Source organism: Antrostomus carolinensis, unplaced genomic scaffold, assembly GCF_000700745.2.
Source record: "Antrostomus carolinensis isolate BGI_N321 unplaced genomic scaffold, ASM70074v2 scaffold22058, whole genome shotgun sequence".
Lineage (NCBI taxonomy): Eukaryota > Metazoa > Chordata > Aves > Caprimulgiformes > Caprimulgidae > Antrostomus > Antrostomus carolinensis.
In genome coordinates, this window is record NW_010332592.1 from 25,039 (window position 1) to 37,907 (window position 12,869).

At 38.6% G+C, this 12,869-nt stretch overlaps 1 protein-coding gene across 3 annotated transcripts in view; it reads right to left on the reverse strand.

Annotated features, from left to right (window-relative positions):
• The window catches only part of ATXN2 (ataxin 2), a 44,966-nt gene that overhangs the window by 18,790 nt on the left and 13,307 nt on the right, over window positions 1-12,869 (reverse strand). For 2 of the 3 annotated variants that reach the window (XM_029086383.1, XM_029086384.1), the window contains 11 exons: window positions 10,912-11,109; window positions 10,246-10,424; window positions 8,522-8,731; window positions 6,235-6,417; window positions 4,517-4,705; window positions 3,735-3,842; window positions 2,945-3,015; window positions 1,926-2,233; window positions 1,386-1,449; window positions 1,116-1,268; window positions 378-438 (listed from right to left, as the gene is read on the reverse strand). In XM_029086383.1, the coding sequence (XP_028942216.1) occupies window positions 378-438; window positions 1,116-1,268; window positions 1,386-1,449; window positions 1,926-2,233; window positions 2,945-3,015; window positions 3,735-3,842; window positions 4,517-4,705; window positions 6,235-6,417; window positions 8,522-8,731; window positions 10,246-10,424; window positions 10,912-11,109 (1,724 nt within the window). Of the gene's footprint in view, window positions 1-371; window positions 439-1,115; window positions 1,269-1,385; window positions 1,450-1,925; window positions 2,234-2,944; window positions 3,016-3,734; window positions 3,843-4,516; window positions 4,706-6,234; window positions 6,418-8,521; window positions 8,732-10,245; window positions 10,425-10,911; window positions 11,110-12,869 lie in introns of all 3 variants that reach the window. The other variant, XM_029086385.1, reaches the window with a different exon arrangement.

Here is a 12,869-nt window from a genome sequence, read left to right on the forward strand (position 1 = left end):
CCCCTCTATTAAGGCACCATTCAGGGCTCTGCTGTAAACCAGCAGAGAAAGCTCCCTTTAAATAAACCCAAAACCTTTATGAATTCTAGGAGACGATTAACTTACCCTAATGTTAAAAGTAACAGAGATGTTTTCCTGTTTGTCAAATCAGATTCCAAACCAAGCAACTCCCCATTACTAAGTTTATCAGTTTCGGCTGAATTAGTTTATCTAGAAATACATTAGTATTTCCACTTATTTCCCTTTAATAAAAATAGCATTTAAAATAGCAATCGGAAACAAATTTAACATGGATTAGAAAATACACACACATTTATAATTTATTCATGCTGCATGCAAACTAAGAACCAAACAGGCAGTATTATTCTCACCTTTACCTGCTCTATATGTCTTGGCTTGGTTCACTGGCATGGGCGTCATGGGAATAGGATACAAAGGCTGAAACAGGAAGAGGAGTTCAAGTTAGGAGATTCCTTTAAAAAGTGAGTGTGGGCCTGGGTGGGGGCCCCACTCAGCTTTGATGTGTTTTACTCTATGATGTTACATGGTTTAGTGAACTCTGCCTAACCTATGATAATTTGCTCGGATCACCGTGATTAAGTCTGCGTGTACAAACAACGAAGACCATATGGTTTGCAACAACCAGTCAAGTAATGTCACTACTGCTCCTTCAAGCAATGTACTCAGACAGCTTTATAAGAGTCAGATTGGAAATCCTAGCAATTGCTTTTTACTATGATTGTAATTTCTACAACGACCAGAAACTAGTGGGGGACAGATGGAAGCCAAGGAGGAAGAAATAGTCACTTAAAACTTAAAGAGAGTGAGACTATGCTTGGAGCACTGGGGAGGATGTCTGCACAGGTTAACAAGAGATGTTGAGTAAGAGCTGCTGGAATTTACAAGTGTGTGAGACTGTCAGAACATCTAGAGGGACCACTGGGAAAAGACAGTATTTACATAGCTAAAATTTAACAGCAATGTAGTTGTGCTCATATTTACACGAGTAATACAAGCTGTACCATTTCCCTGTTTTAACTGAGATCTCTGTCTCCTCAACTTGCTGACAATCATCTGGAAAGTGTTAACAAGTCTGCAGCACATGCTACACTTACCTGCACGCCTGGACTCACTGGAACCGGGTACATCATATTTGGTGCAAAACAAACAGGCTGAGTGTACACTGGGGTTGGCTGCTGATGACCCACCATGGAGGGGCTGGGTTGAGCTTGAGGACGAGGGGAGGTTGGTGTAGTAGAAGGTTTCGGCTACAAACAAGAGTTCAGCAATGCATATGCAAGATTAGCTTGATTATCCTCCCAGTAAAAGGTATGCTTATAAAGATCTACTCAAAGACAATGTTAAAACAGTACCAAATAACTTACCTGAGCAAAAGATCGAGGGTTGAACTCTTTTGCATTAGGATTAAGTGTTGATTTTCTAACTTGCCTAAATATAAAGAACAAAAAATTATGTTCAGCATTATTCTTTTACAAGCTTATCTGCAGAACTCTCTAACAATTAAAAATGCAAAGAAATTAAACACCTTATTTCCATCCGTGAGTCAGATTTTGGAGAACTCAAACAACACATGGCATGCAAAAAGCTGCTCTTAGGAACAGTGCTCTTACTAGACTTATCCATAAAATGTTTTCCTGCTGTTGATACTACAGGTCACATGAGCCAGGAAAACATTTAAATAAGCCTTTAGATATGGATTAGGCATCAACAGGACCAGAGTTCTGTATGCAGCTCTGCCACTGACTCACGAGATGATTTTCACCTCTTTTTTTCCCTTTGTATAACAGAGAGAATTTATATTGGCCATATAAGCAATAAGGTATTACACAGTTATCACAGCTTTTTCTACAAATGGCTAAATGCTAATAACAGATGTGCTTATTCTAAAAGGCATAATTACTCACTCAGAAGTGTCTTTCTTCTCCTCTTTATCCTCTTTATCTTGTTTACTTCCAGGCCCAGACGTCTGTACACCTTGTGAAGTTACCTCAGGCCCTCGCTTCTGCTCAGAATTATTACTTATTGAAGGAGAAATACTTGGACTATTAGGTTTGCTACTGCCACCGTTAGAGTTAGTATTACTGCCAGTTTCTATGATAGATTCTTTAGGGGCTGATTCTGTCTTTTCTTTAACTACATCTCTTGACTTTTCACCTTCTCGGGTTTTGTTTAGCAGCTGATCCACTGCATCTGAAGAGGAACTCGACTGTAACTGAAAAAAACCACAAGGAATATATTCAGTAAATTGCTATACAGAACTAGGGAGAGACAATCTAATGCTAACACACACAGAGAGTAAAGTACAGTCCCACAGGCCTCAATCATCTGGAAAGGACTTTTTAAAATATACATTTCCATTTCTACTAGAAAAGAAATCTATGAACACTGACAATGTTTTAAGCCTACGCTGTGAAAGAAGTTACTGATAGACCCAACTGACCTATACATTACTTAGGAAGTGACAGGAAATCTTAAGACAACCCTCTGCACTCATCCTCTGTGTGATTTAACAGAAACACTTGAAAAGCTAACCTGATTTAATAAACCATTATAACCAGGAAAGAAGTAGTTGTGAATTCATCTTCACTTTTCCTCAGCAAAACCCTTTAATTTTGAAACAGCCCTCCCATATGGAGTGTGAATGCAGTTAATTATTTGTACCTAATGATCAAACAGGTTTCAAGTACTGTTTTCAGCCAACAGTCAATATGCACATTTACCTGTATTAGGCAATTGTACTAGCAAGAGTCAGCATTGATTTTATACTATCTAGCATGAATTCTTATAGGTATTTTCATAAATTAAGCCCGAGTAGTAAGGACCTGTTTTCCTGTTAACACATGCAGTGTATTTAATTCATTAAAATAATTTGGATGCACATGAGAACTATGATACCATTGAGTTAACATACAGAGAAACTTACCCTAAAGTCATTCTTAAATTTCTTTAAATCATCAATCTGTTTTCTGTGTTCTGAAACAACTGGAGATACACCTGCCAAATAGAAGACCAACATTGTCCAAGCATTTCTAATACAAGTTTTATATCCAACCCCTATATTATTAAGTTTGCAAGAAAGTCATATCTGCATATCTAAAAATGAAATACAGTGGTATCATTTCATCTGCAACTTGGTATAATTCCATGAACCATGTATATAAGTAGTTTACAGTCAGACTTGATGATCTTAAAGGTCTTTTTGAACCTAAATGACTCTATGATTCTAAGTTCAACAACATGAAAAGATTTTTTTGAGAAGTGAATGAAAAAGCAATGCTGCAGAGAAAGGCAAATTTAAGGCATAATAGGAAGAAGTACAGATACAAAAAACTGCTGCCCAAGATGCTCAGAAGCACAGAGAATATAGCTCAAAGTAGAAACACTGAGTCCAAAGAGAGAGAAAAATCAGCTTTGTGAGCAGGGTAAAAAGAAAAGGCAGAGGGAAGAGAGAAGAAAAAAGAAAAAAAACAAGTGAAAAGAATCACACCATCCACACGAGCATCTCTGTATGTTGAAGAAATGAGTCAAGAACAACATTTAAAATTGTAAACCTGCCACTTCACAACTGCACAAACGAATTTTGGCTGTAGAATGCCCAAGCCAGATTGCCTCCAAGTCTTCTGTAAAAGGCTAACTAAAGCAGCCAACAGGGCAGGTTTAGTGCTTGGAATTCCTACATTACTCAGGTATATATGAAAACTTTTGATACAAACCTTTGTTTTCAGGTTTAGGAAAACTAGGAGAAGTCTCACTTGGCTTTATACTCTCCTTGTTTCCAGGTGCAGAATTTTGCCTCTGGTCCTGAAGCCTAGTATCTTTAGCTAGAAAAGAAATTGCCAAAGTTATTCTCTTACACACAACAAACTGACTAAAGAGAGATGGCAAGATAGAAACAGAAGAGAGATTTAACCGTCTTTAGCTTACAAAAGAAAAACCCTAGAGGGGCTATCCTGGAGGGTTATCCTTCCCCCTTCCCCATCCTACTGTCTTTAAACCAAATGAAAAAGTCCCAGTCAAACACAGCCCTCTCATCATATACAGAACCTCAACTAGGCTGAGAGCAAATTACTTTCAATAGTCCAAGTTCTCCATACAGAATGCTACATATATTTCAGAGTTCTTAAGTCATTTGACTGTGCTCTTGAATGTTTTTTTTTACCCTTCTTTTCACTATGCTCAGAATATCCTTTGAAACCAGTGGCCTACTTTTCTTTAAATTAGAAAACAGCCAGGAACAGTTTGAAAAAAATCAAAGTCAATTAAGTCAAACACCTACCTATAAGCCCAAAGGGCAGAAGAAATTAAGCATACAGACTTATCAAAAAGCCTCTCTCCAACCTTAGTTTAAAGGTAGCATCATGAGAAAAGGGGAAACTCGCCACACAGTAAAATTAAATCCATCAGAAGTTTTCCCATTATTTAGAAAGCAGCTTTGCTCTTCTATAGTCATATTCATTGCCAGGGAGTAGGGAAAGAAAGCCTTTGCAAGCCTTACCTTCGCTGGAAGGGGTAACTGCTCTGTTGGATGCAGGGCTGGCAGGTGTAGGAGAGGCAGCTGGAACAGGCATGGCAACAGATTCAGTGGGAATAGTACCAGGCTGAGGAGAAGGCAGAGCTGGTCCCGTGGGAGTGCTGCTCTGCCTTGGAGACCTAGGCCTGTGTGTTTTAGGGGATAATCTCGGAACTAGAAACAAACAGGAAAAAAGAGTTATAGGATGAGTTTCCTCATCTGCTCAGCAATTTTAAAATTACTAAAAACATGCTTTAAAACACTTAGTGAAACTTTAAATAGTAACTGAAAACCTGGTTACCTTTCCCGCACATCTCCTAGCTCCTTACAAAGCAGCCTTTCAGATAAGTGGTGAGATTTTTCTGCAGACTGTCCCCTAACACATTTCACTGCCCTGTATTCCCACCACGAAACTGCAATATGCTCCCCAGCCCCCCAGTAGTACAACTACAACAGCTCATATTAACACAGTTTCAGGCAGAACAGAAAAGGTGGTCAGGTCTCCTTACAAACAGATGCAAAATATTTTTTAAAGGGCTGAAAAAAAACCCCACATCCATTTTACAACATCCTCTTTTGGAGGTTTGCCAGCTGGAAAAAAACCCAACATATCCTATTGAAAGAAAATCATGTGATGTGTATCTCTGCCTCTGTGTTGAAGCAGCAAGGAAAGTTGTATATTTTTTAAACAATAAGTTGTACCTCCTGCTTCCTGCTCATCCCACTGTGGCTAGTTAGTTGCTTTATGTCATATATTAACTTCAAGTGAGTGAGGAGAAAGAGAGATTAGTGGTTTAACAGTCCTACTCGCATGTTAATAATATATAAAGTGGTGGGTGGGGAGGGAAGATGAATCAGAGATGATGCCAAAACAGAAGAGTTTAAATCTTTTCCACAAGGCAACAGGTCTATGGGGGTTCTAATTCATACCTTCTTTCTGAAAAATGCATTCCTACTGCACTCCTCTAGAATTCCTGCACTGCTAAAAAGTACCAGACTCCAAACTGTCGCTCACTTGCCCTTTGATTCAACAAAGTGCCCAGCTCATGTCAACTCACTAGAACACAGTCCCAACTACAAAAGCTCGAGACTAGGGCTTGTGTCACAAGACTGAGCTTTAAATTTGAAGTCAAATATTAAAAAAAAAGACATGAACTGACTCAAAAAAGAGACACTGACTGTATGTGTTACTACAGTATTTGGACAAACACAAAATGATCACTTAAAACCTGCATCATTTTTACAGGAAAAATATATCCAATGTAATTTCATCCTCTCTTAACACCAGCCTTCCTCTATCCCAACACCTCCTTCATTTGTAAACCACAAGCAATTTACACTGCCACTAACTGAATTCAGTGATGCAATGGAACTTAGGCAACTTTTCTTGTCTCCTTCAATAATTTTCCTGAAAATTATTTCTTTCAACAACTACTTCCCACATTTTTCCTCCCTTTCTCTTCATCCAGCATCTAACTTAACTTCTCTGCAGTTAAGACAATATTGCACTCAAAGCACTGACTCACCAACTATTTTACTAAGCTATCTGGGAACAGCCTTCTCCCACTTCATCTAAGCAAGCTAAGTTAGCAGACCAGTATTTATTCAGAGCCTAAATTGTCTAGAAATGCAGTATTCTGCTTAGCATTCACACTCTAAAGTACCCCTGGCAAGCCATCTGCAATAAGCCAAGCTTTACCTACCCCCACTGACAACTGATGACCACGTCCCACCTGAAGGGCTGCCTCGTGCCACTGCAGTAGTAGATGCTTCCCCTGGTGCATTATGAGATACAAATTCTAAGCCACTTGAAATTGTACCCCTACCAGTAGAGACTCTGTGACCTCGAGGGTGCCGTTGTGCCTTAGGAGACATCCGTGGAGGCCCTGAGAAAAAGAAGACAACCCCACACAATAAGTACTTAATGTCCATCACTAAGAGTAACCAAATAATCTGTTTTTAAAACTGGATTTAACCCAATAACTCTCAGTAATGCAGTAATACAGTCAAGCAATTTACAACTGACATCGACTAGAACCGGGGATCCACGGAACTAAAAAAGGCCAAGCCATTGGTCCAGCCAGGTTACCAACACACTCATCATCTTGCTAACAGAGCTCACGTTCACTGATATTGAGAAGATTTATCAGAACTGAAACAGGTACCCAAGTCCTGGATTTAAACTATTTGAATCCAAGTATCCAATATCGCTTACTGCAAGACAAGCCAAAAAGGTGAGTGGCCCAGCTCCCTCTGGATCACCACGGTTCCAGGCTATCAAACATTTTCCAGAAGAGAAAAAACAATTTCATTGCTTTTGTCAGGTGGTCAGTGATACCAAACATTTATTTACAGAGTAGTCGCCGCTGGCTGACCAATGCTCTTGGGGAATTTCAGCAGAGCATGCTGCACAGAGGCTAAATAGCCTGCAGCAGGTCACAATTCATTTACAAGTCAGCAAAACTGCAACTAAACAAGTTATTGTTATCCCAAGGTTCAAGTCATGCATGTTTAACGCCAGAAGCTAAAGGCATAAGTGAATGCAGTCATTCTGAACAGCTTACACAGCTGCCACAGAATAGTTATGTTCACATCTAAGCAGCAGTACAGTTTTTACATCCTAACCAATATTTTCTTTACAAGATCAGACTCAAATGTTAATACTTCAAAAGGAAAAACTGTGTATGAACACAAGACAATCTGGCTGATCACAGTTCATTTTTAACGTAGGTCAATAATAGCAAAAAGTTCAGATAATGGCTTTCTGGTTTCAAATAAGGTTCTAAAATATCAAGTATCTCTTCTGGTTACATAAATCTGTAAATGTCAGCCTCTATTTTAACCATGAATCTAAAGTACACTTCAATCCAAATTCTATACAGGCAAGTATTTTAAAGAATACACACTTTCCAGCAATCCTCTTCTAGTACAGGACATAAAACATTGCAGTAAGCAGCAGTTCACCACACGCCTGACAAATCAATCGCAAGTGCTAAAAAATAACTGAAATTGCATGTGGATTCTCAGTACCTTACTACACAAAAAAAGCTCACATTGATAAAATGACAGTACAGACACGTCTACTACCATCCACTCGCTGGTTATGGACCATCTCGAGTACTTATCTGGCAAGGTGCTGAACACTTTACTGACTCAACTAGTGGGACGAGTGTTCTCTCTCCTGTGGCTCCAGTGGAGCCAGCTACAGCAGAGACTGCAAGTGTCCAGTGAGTTTAGTAGAACTGGTGTACATTTTTCCAGACTTGCTAGACTGTGCTGTGTAGGTTAGTTTCTGAGTGTACTTAAATAAAATAAAATAAAATAAAATAAAATAAAATAAAAATTTAATAATGTGTTCCGTACTGTAGCCTCAGAGGACAAACAAATTTAGTTCCAATACTTCTGCATACAGTTACTGAAGACTCAGGGGTCAGACTTTCTCTGTGTATTACTGACTGTCAGGGAGCTGATTTACTGCTCTGCCTCAATGCAAATGGATCTACAGCTTTCTACAGATTTTTGCCTTTGAAGCAGCTTATCCCATCCCATTCCACTGTGCCCTTCTCTGAAGTTTTATTATTATTATTATTGGTGGTTTTTTACAAAAGGTAATTAAATGATTTAGTTAAATCTGAAACTGCTTTTTTTTGTGGGGAAAACTATATTAAAATATTTGGTATTTTATATAAATTTATATTCCTAAAAATGCCCTCTAAAGTTATCGGGTCCTGCATGTTGCTGTTGGTTAAGACACTGAGCAGCGTTTACAAAGCTGAGTTTATTTCATACCAACTTGGGAAATTTCACAGCTTTTTGTTTTTGTAAAGTTCTTCAAATAAAAAAAAAGGTTAATAGAAATAGTCTGATAAACTAAAGTTAAAACACAAATTATAGGTTAAGTAATGAAGAGGAAAAACAATTTTGTAATTAAAACTCACAAAGGAGTTAAACAAAGACAAACAAAAACATGAACAAATCGTGGTATTGTACCTTCTGAAGACATGCGTTTAGGCATAGTAGAGACAGGAGCTGGAGAACCATGAGCAGAGGGGTGAGACGGGGGCCTGGAGGGCCGCGAGGGGGGCCTGGAGGGCGGCCGTGTAGGGGTGGCTGCCCGAGGTGGAAGAGAGTTGGGACCTGACTGGTAGCGAGAAGGTGGGCGAGAGGAAGGAGATGGGCAAGGCGATGGCCAGGGAACACCTGACAGAACAAATGATATGAAGGAAAGTATAAAAACTAAAGAAAAATTATGGGGAAAAAGGTCAAACAGAAAAAAAAAAGTAAAATATGACAAAATGATTTTTCATGTTTAACCCTTTGGGGATAGATTAGTTTCTGCAATCAATAAAATAGTCTCTGCAAGGTTATTTCCTCCACTTCAGGTCAAATTTAACATCTGAATGTCACAAACTCCCCAAAGGGTTAATTAGGATCTACAAATACTACTAAGGAATAGACAGTAAAGTTTGATCTGTTAGCCTATCATATCAATGTTCTACAGTACGCATCACTCTGACAAGGTCCTTAAATAGCTACCAGAGGTTCTCAAACAGCGGATCACATCGTATTGACTATAAAACTGCTACTTTCAAACCCAGTGATGAGCAATATCAACTCTAGGAACTGCATCTTTACAAAAAACAGCGGTGTTCAGTGTCTGAGTCCTGACATTTATGTCTTTATCAGTTATCTGAAGTATTAATGGAGTATTTTAATCTAGGATATAGGGTTCATTGTTTCCATAACAAAGAAATTGAATTCACAAGCCTTTCTGACTATTTTAGATCTATATGAAGTTCATTCAGCACAGAAATAGGATGACAGAAACCACAAATACTACGAACAAATTTCAAGGTTAACATTGTTTGGGCAAGACTCAGTAGTACATCCTCTATACAGCTGACACTGTATTTGAAAAGGAAATCTCACTTACCTTTAGATGTTTCTCAGACTTCCTCTCCAGATAGAGGCACTTGAGTATTATGCATTTTTCACAGCGATCTCTTATAATAGCATTTTTAACTTAAAAAATTAATGCCTCAAGGATAGGCTACTGCTGAAATCCGACTCAAAAAATGGTGTTTGGTTTATGAAACACCAATTCCTGCTATACAGTGTTTAATGATGTCTGTTTATAAATATTACCCATCTGTATAGCAGAAAATACTCAAAACGGCTATTTGGAGAGAAGGCTTTTGATTCCTTTTCCTCTAACATTTCTCTTACTTTCCCAACAATGGTCTTTTTTTTTCCCCAAATCACCATAAAGTCAGTGAGCAGCTTTATTCTTTTTAATAGGAAAGAGAATTGACCCATGTACCAGAAAGGAAGAGTGATGCTTCCTCAGCTGCCACCTCCCTTTCACTAGGTGTCAGCATTGCTACTCCTCCACACAGAGCTTAGCAGTAGTAACACATAAAGCAATTTTTCATCTTTAAAACCACATACTGCACCATCATCTAAGACAAAGGTGTTTGAGAAGGAAAACAAAGTGACACTTCTTCTCCACAAAGCTACATACGGTGCAGTCAAATGCATGTTCCATGATCAGTAAGTTAGACCCAAATCAAAATCACCACCTCTGTGTTAAATGATGAATGCTAACCTCGCTGATGAAATACGTATCCTAAGACCACACCATGTGCAGTTTCAACATAATTAGGTAATTGACTGCAATGTTATAAGGCACATTCATTGAGACTTCAGATACTTGCCTCCATTAACTACTCTTTGATCTGCTCCAGAGTTAGGATTGAATTCTGAAGTGTGGGATCCAGATCTTGAAATTGGTGGGCCCGATCCAGACTGGCCCATCCTTGGTGAGTTTTGTCTTCCACTTCCCCAGGACAGGACATCTCTATTCCTCTGTCCAGGTGGAATGTATTTATTTTCTCTGAAACACAGTAAATTTCTATCAGTATTAAAAAGAGAACTGAAAGACAATAAAAGTAGCTGTTCAAGTGTTCTGCTGATATTTTCTCAAATCAAGCTACAGGAAAACTCAAAAAACTATCAGACATTCACGTCAGGAATTGGCTTTTGATACTGACCACACAGTCCACTTTCTACAAGCCCATAGACACTGAATGATTTAGTAGTAATGCCTGAAATTCTCCACAACATACCAAAACCACGTCCCTTTCTTGTAATTTGGTACAAATTCACCACAGTGACGTATCAGAATGGGGAACTCTGTTTCACTACACAGATAATACAGGGCCAAGCAGAGGCATGAGTGCCAAAACCAGAACATGATTGTACAATGTTCCTAAATTAATCATCTCTCCTGAAAAAGCACACAGTTTCAATCAATAATTGCTGCTGTACCAAAGTATGTACACCCTTTAAATAAAAATATCATTCACAGTGTATGCAAGTACCTGGTGTTCACACCATGTCCTTCTCGTTCACTAGCATTTCTCTGAACAGCAGTATATTTTTCTTCTTCTGTTCTTTCATCATTTTCCAAGGCAACCCGAGCTTTGTATTGGGCACTTGATTCAATTTCCTCTGCTAATTGAGTTGCTCTGGCTTCCCGTTTTAAAAACTCTTCTGAATTATCTCTTTCTAATGGCACCCTAAAAGACAATGGAAAGGAAAAGAATCTCTGAAATGCATTCAAAATTACAAAGGAGCAACAAAAATTACACAGCATTAATTCTAACCAAGTCAGAGTGAAAAAAACCCCTTGCTTTTAAGCCAGTAGACTTGCTGTCTTTTTTAGTACATCAATATTCTTGGACTGGTTTGACATTATGTGCAAATTCAGTGTTATTTACCTGCCTAGAGAGCTGAGGTCAAGCTGCAGAGCTTTTCCATATGACTTGCAAAATCCCCAGTCCCTAAAGCTATGCCAAGGCTCCAATTTTTAACATGGTTGAGTACATTAGTAATAAAAAGCTTTAAGTCTGTTGTTTAGATAGGAAGCTACAGTAAGACACCAAATTTGAATTTCTTTAGCTATTTATACATTCCCAACAGACAAAGAGTCCCCAATTCTGCTGAAATTAGAGAGTTACATGCTTAATCCTTTCATAATTCCAGCCATAGAATTTCAGCTCTTCCTGTTATGAATAACTGCAGAAAAGATGAATGCAATAAATTAGAGCAGAGGACCAGAAACCCATGACTCATTTGCCATATCCTAGGACCTCAAAATTGTTCATCCCATCTATCTATATTAGGTAATGGCATATTGCAAAAAGCATACATAGCTCCCTCAGGAAAGACTAAGGGAGTTGGAACTGGATGATCTTTAAGGTCCCTTCCAACCCAAACCATTCTATGATTCTAAGACACCTAAGAATTTAATACATGAGCAATGAAATGCTGAAAAGAGCTGACTAGAGATGGACATCATACCTGGCACTTCCTCCTGTCCACCCAGGGGTTTGGTTTTCACCCATTCTAATTTTTGTAAAGTATCAGGTTTTATCAAACAACTTGGTGCTTTGTGTTTAATTCTAATTTGATTTCCAAAAAGTTCTTTCATCCAACCTTACTTTAGAATAAACTACATAAAAATACAGAACACAGCTGAGGCTTGGACCATGCTGTGCTGGGCATTATACAATCGCTACTGCACGTATTTTGAGTAATATAAAAAAGAACAACAAAGAAAGTAGGTGGAGATACAAGCCAAGTATGAAATAATAGATGCAAGATTACTCAAATGTTGGTGGCAGAACTAGGAAAACAAGTGCCTTTGCCAAATTCCAAGCCAGCACTCAGCTACTGCATCACAAGCTTTTCCCCACACAAACATTTTTGGCCAGCTGGGACATCTACTGTCCTTATCAATGGTAACTGCAAGAATGTTAAATAAAACCCTTACCCTTCAGCGTGAAGCTTTGGCTCAAATAAGATATGCGTGAACACAATGCATACAAACCTGAAGTCATGGGCCTGGCTTACCCTATATTAAGTATAGACAAGAAAGGACAACACCTGATACATCCCCAGTTATTTAAAGTGACTGAAAAAAAAATGAAGGGATGTATGCAGTAGCACTGATGGCAACCTGAACAAGCTAAAGAATGAATTGACATTTTCTAAAGGGAAAAGATCATTAAAGATGAAACAAAGGGGATGGGCAAGATGACATTGTTCAGAACCCTGGCGAGGAGAGAAGCATGTACAGCAGCTGATTAACATCCTAAAGCAGCACGCTTGCTAGGACACCAACTTGTACCTTTGTTCAGTCTGACAAACTCTACCTGCTAACATTTAGCTCTAGGAAGAGAAAACAATCAAACAATAAATCCTTTACAATCCTTCCATTGCACATGTAAGCATTTAGCTACACTGCTGCTCATCACATCCTTGGAGAATCAGGGAA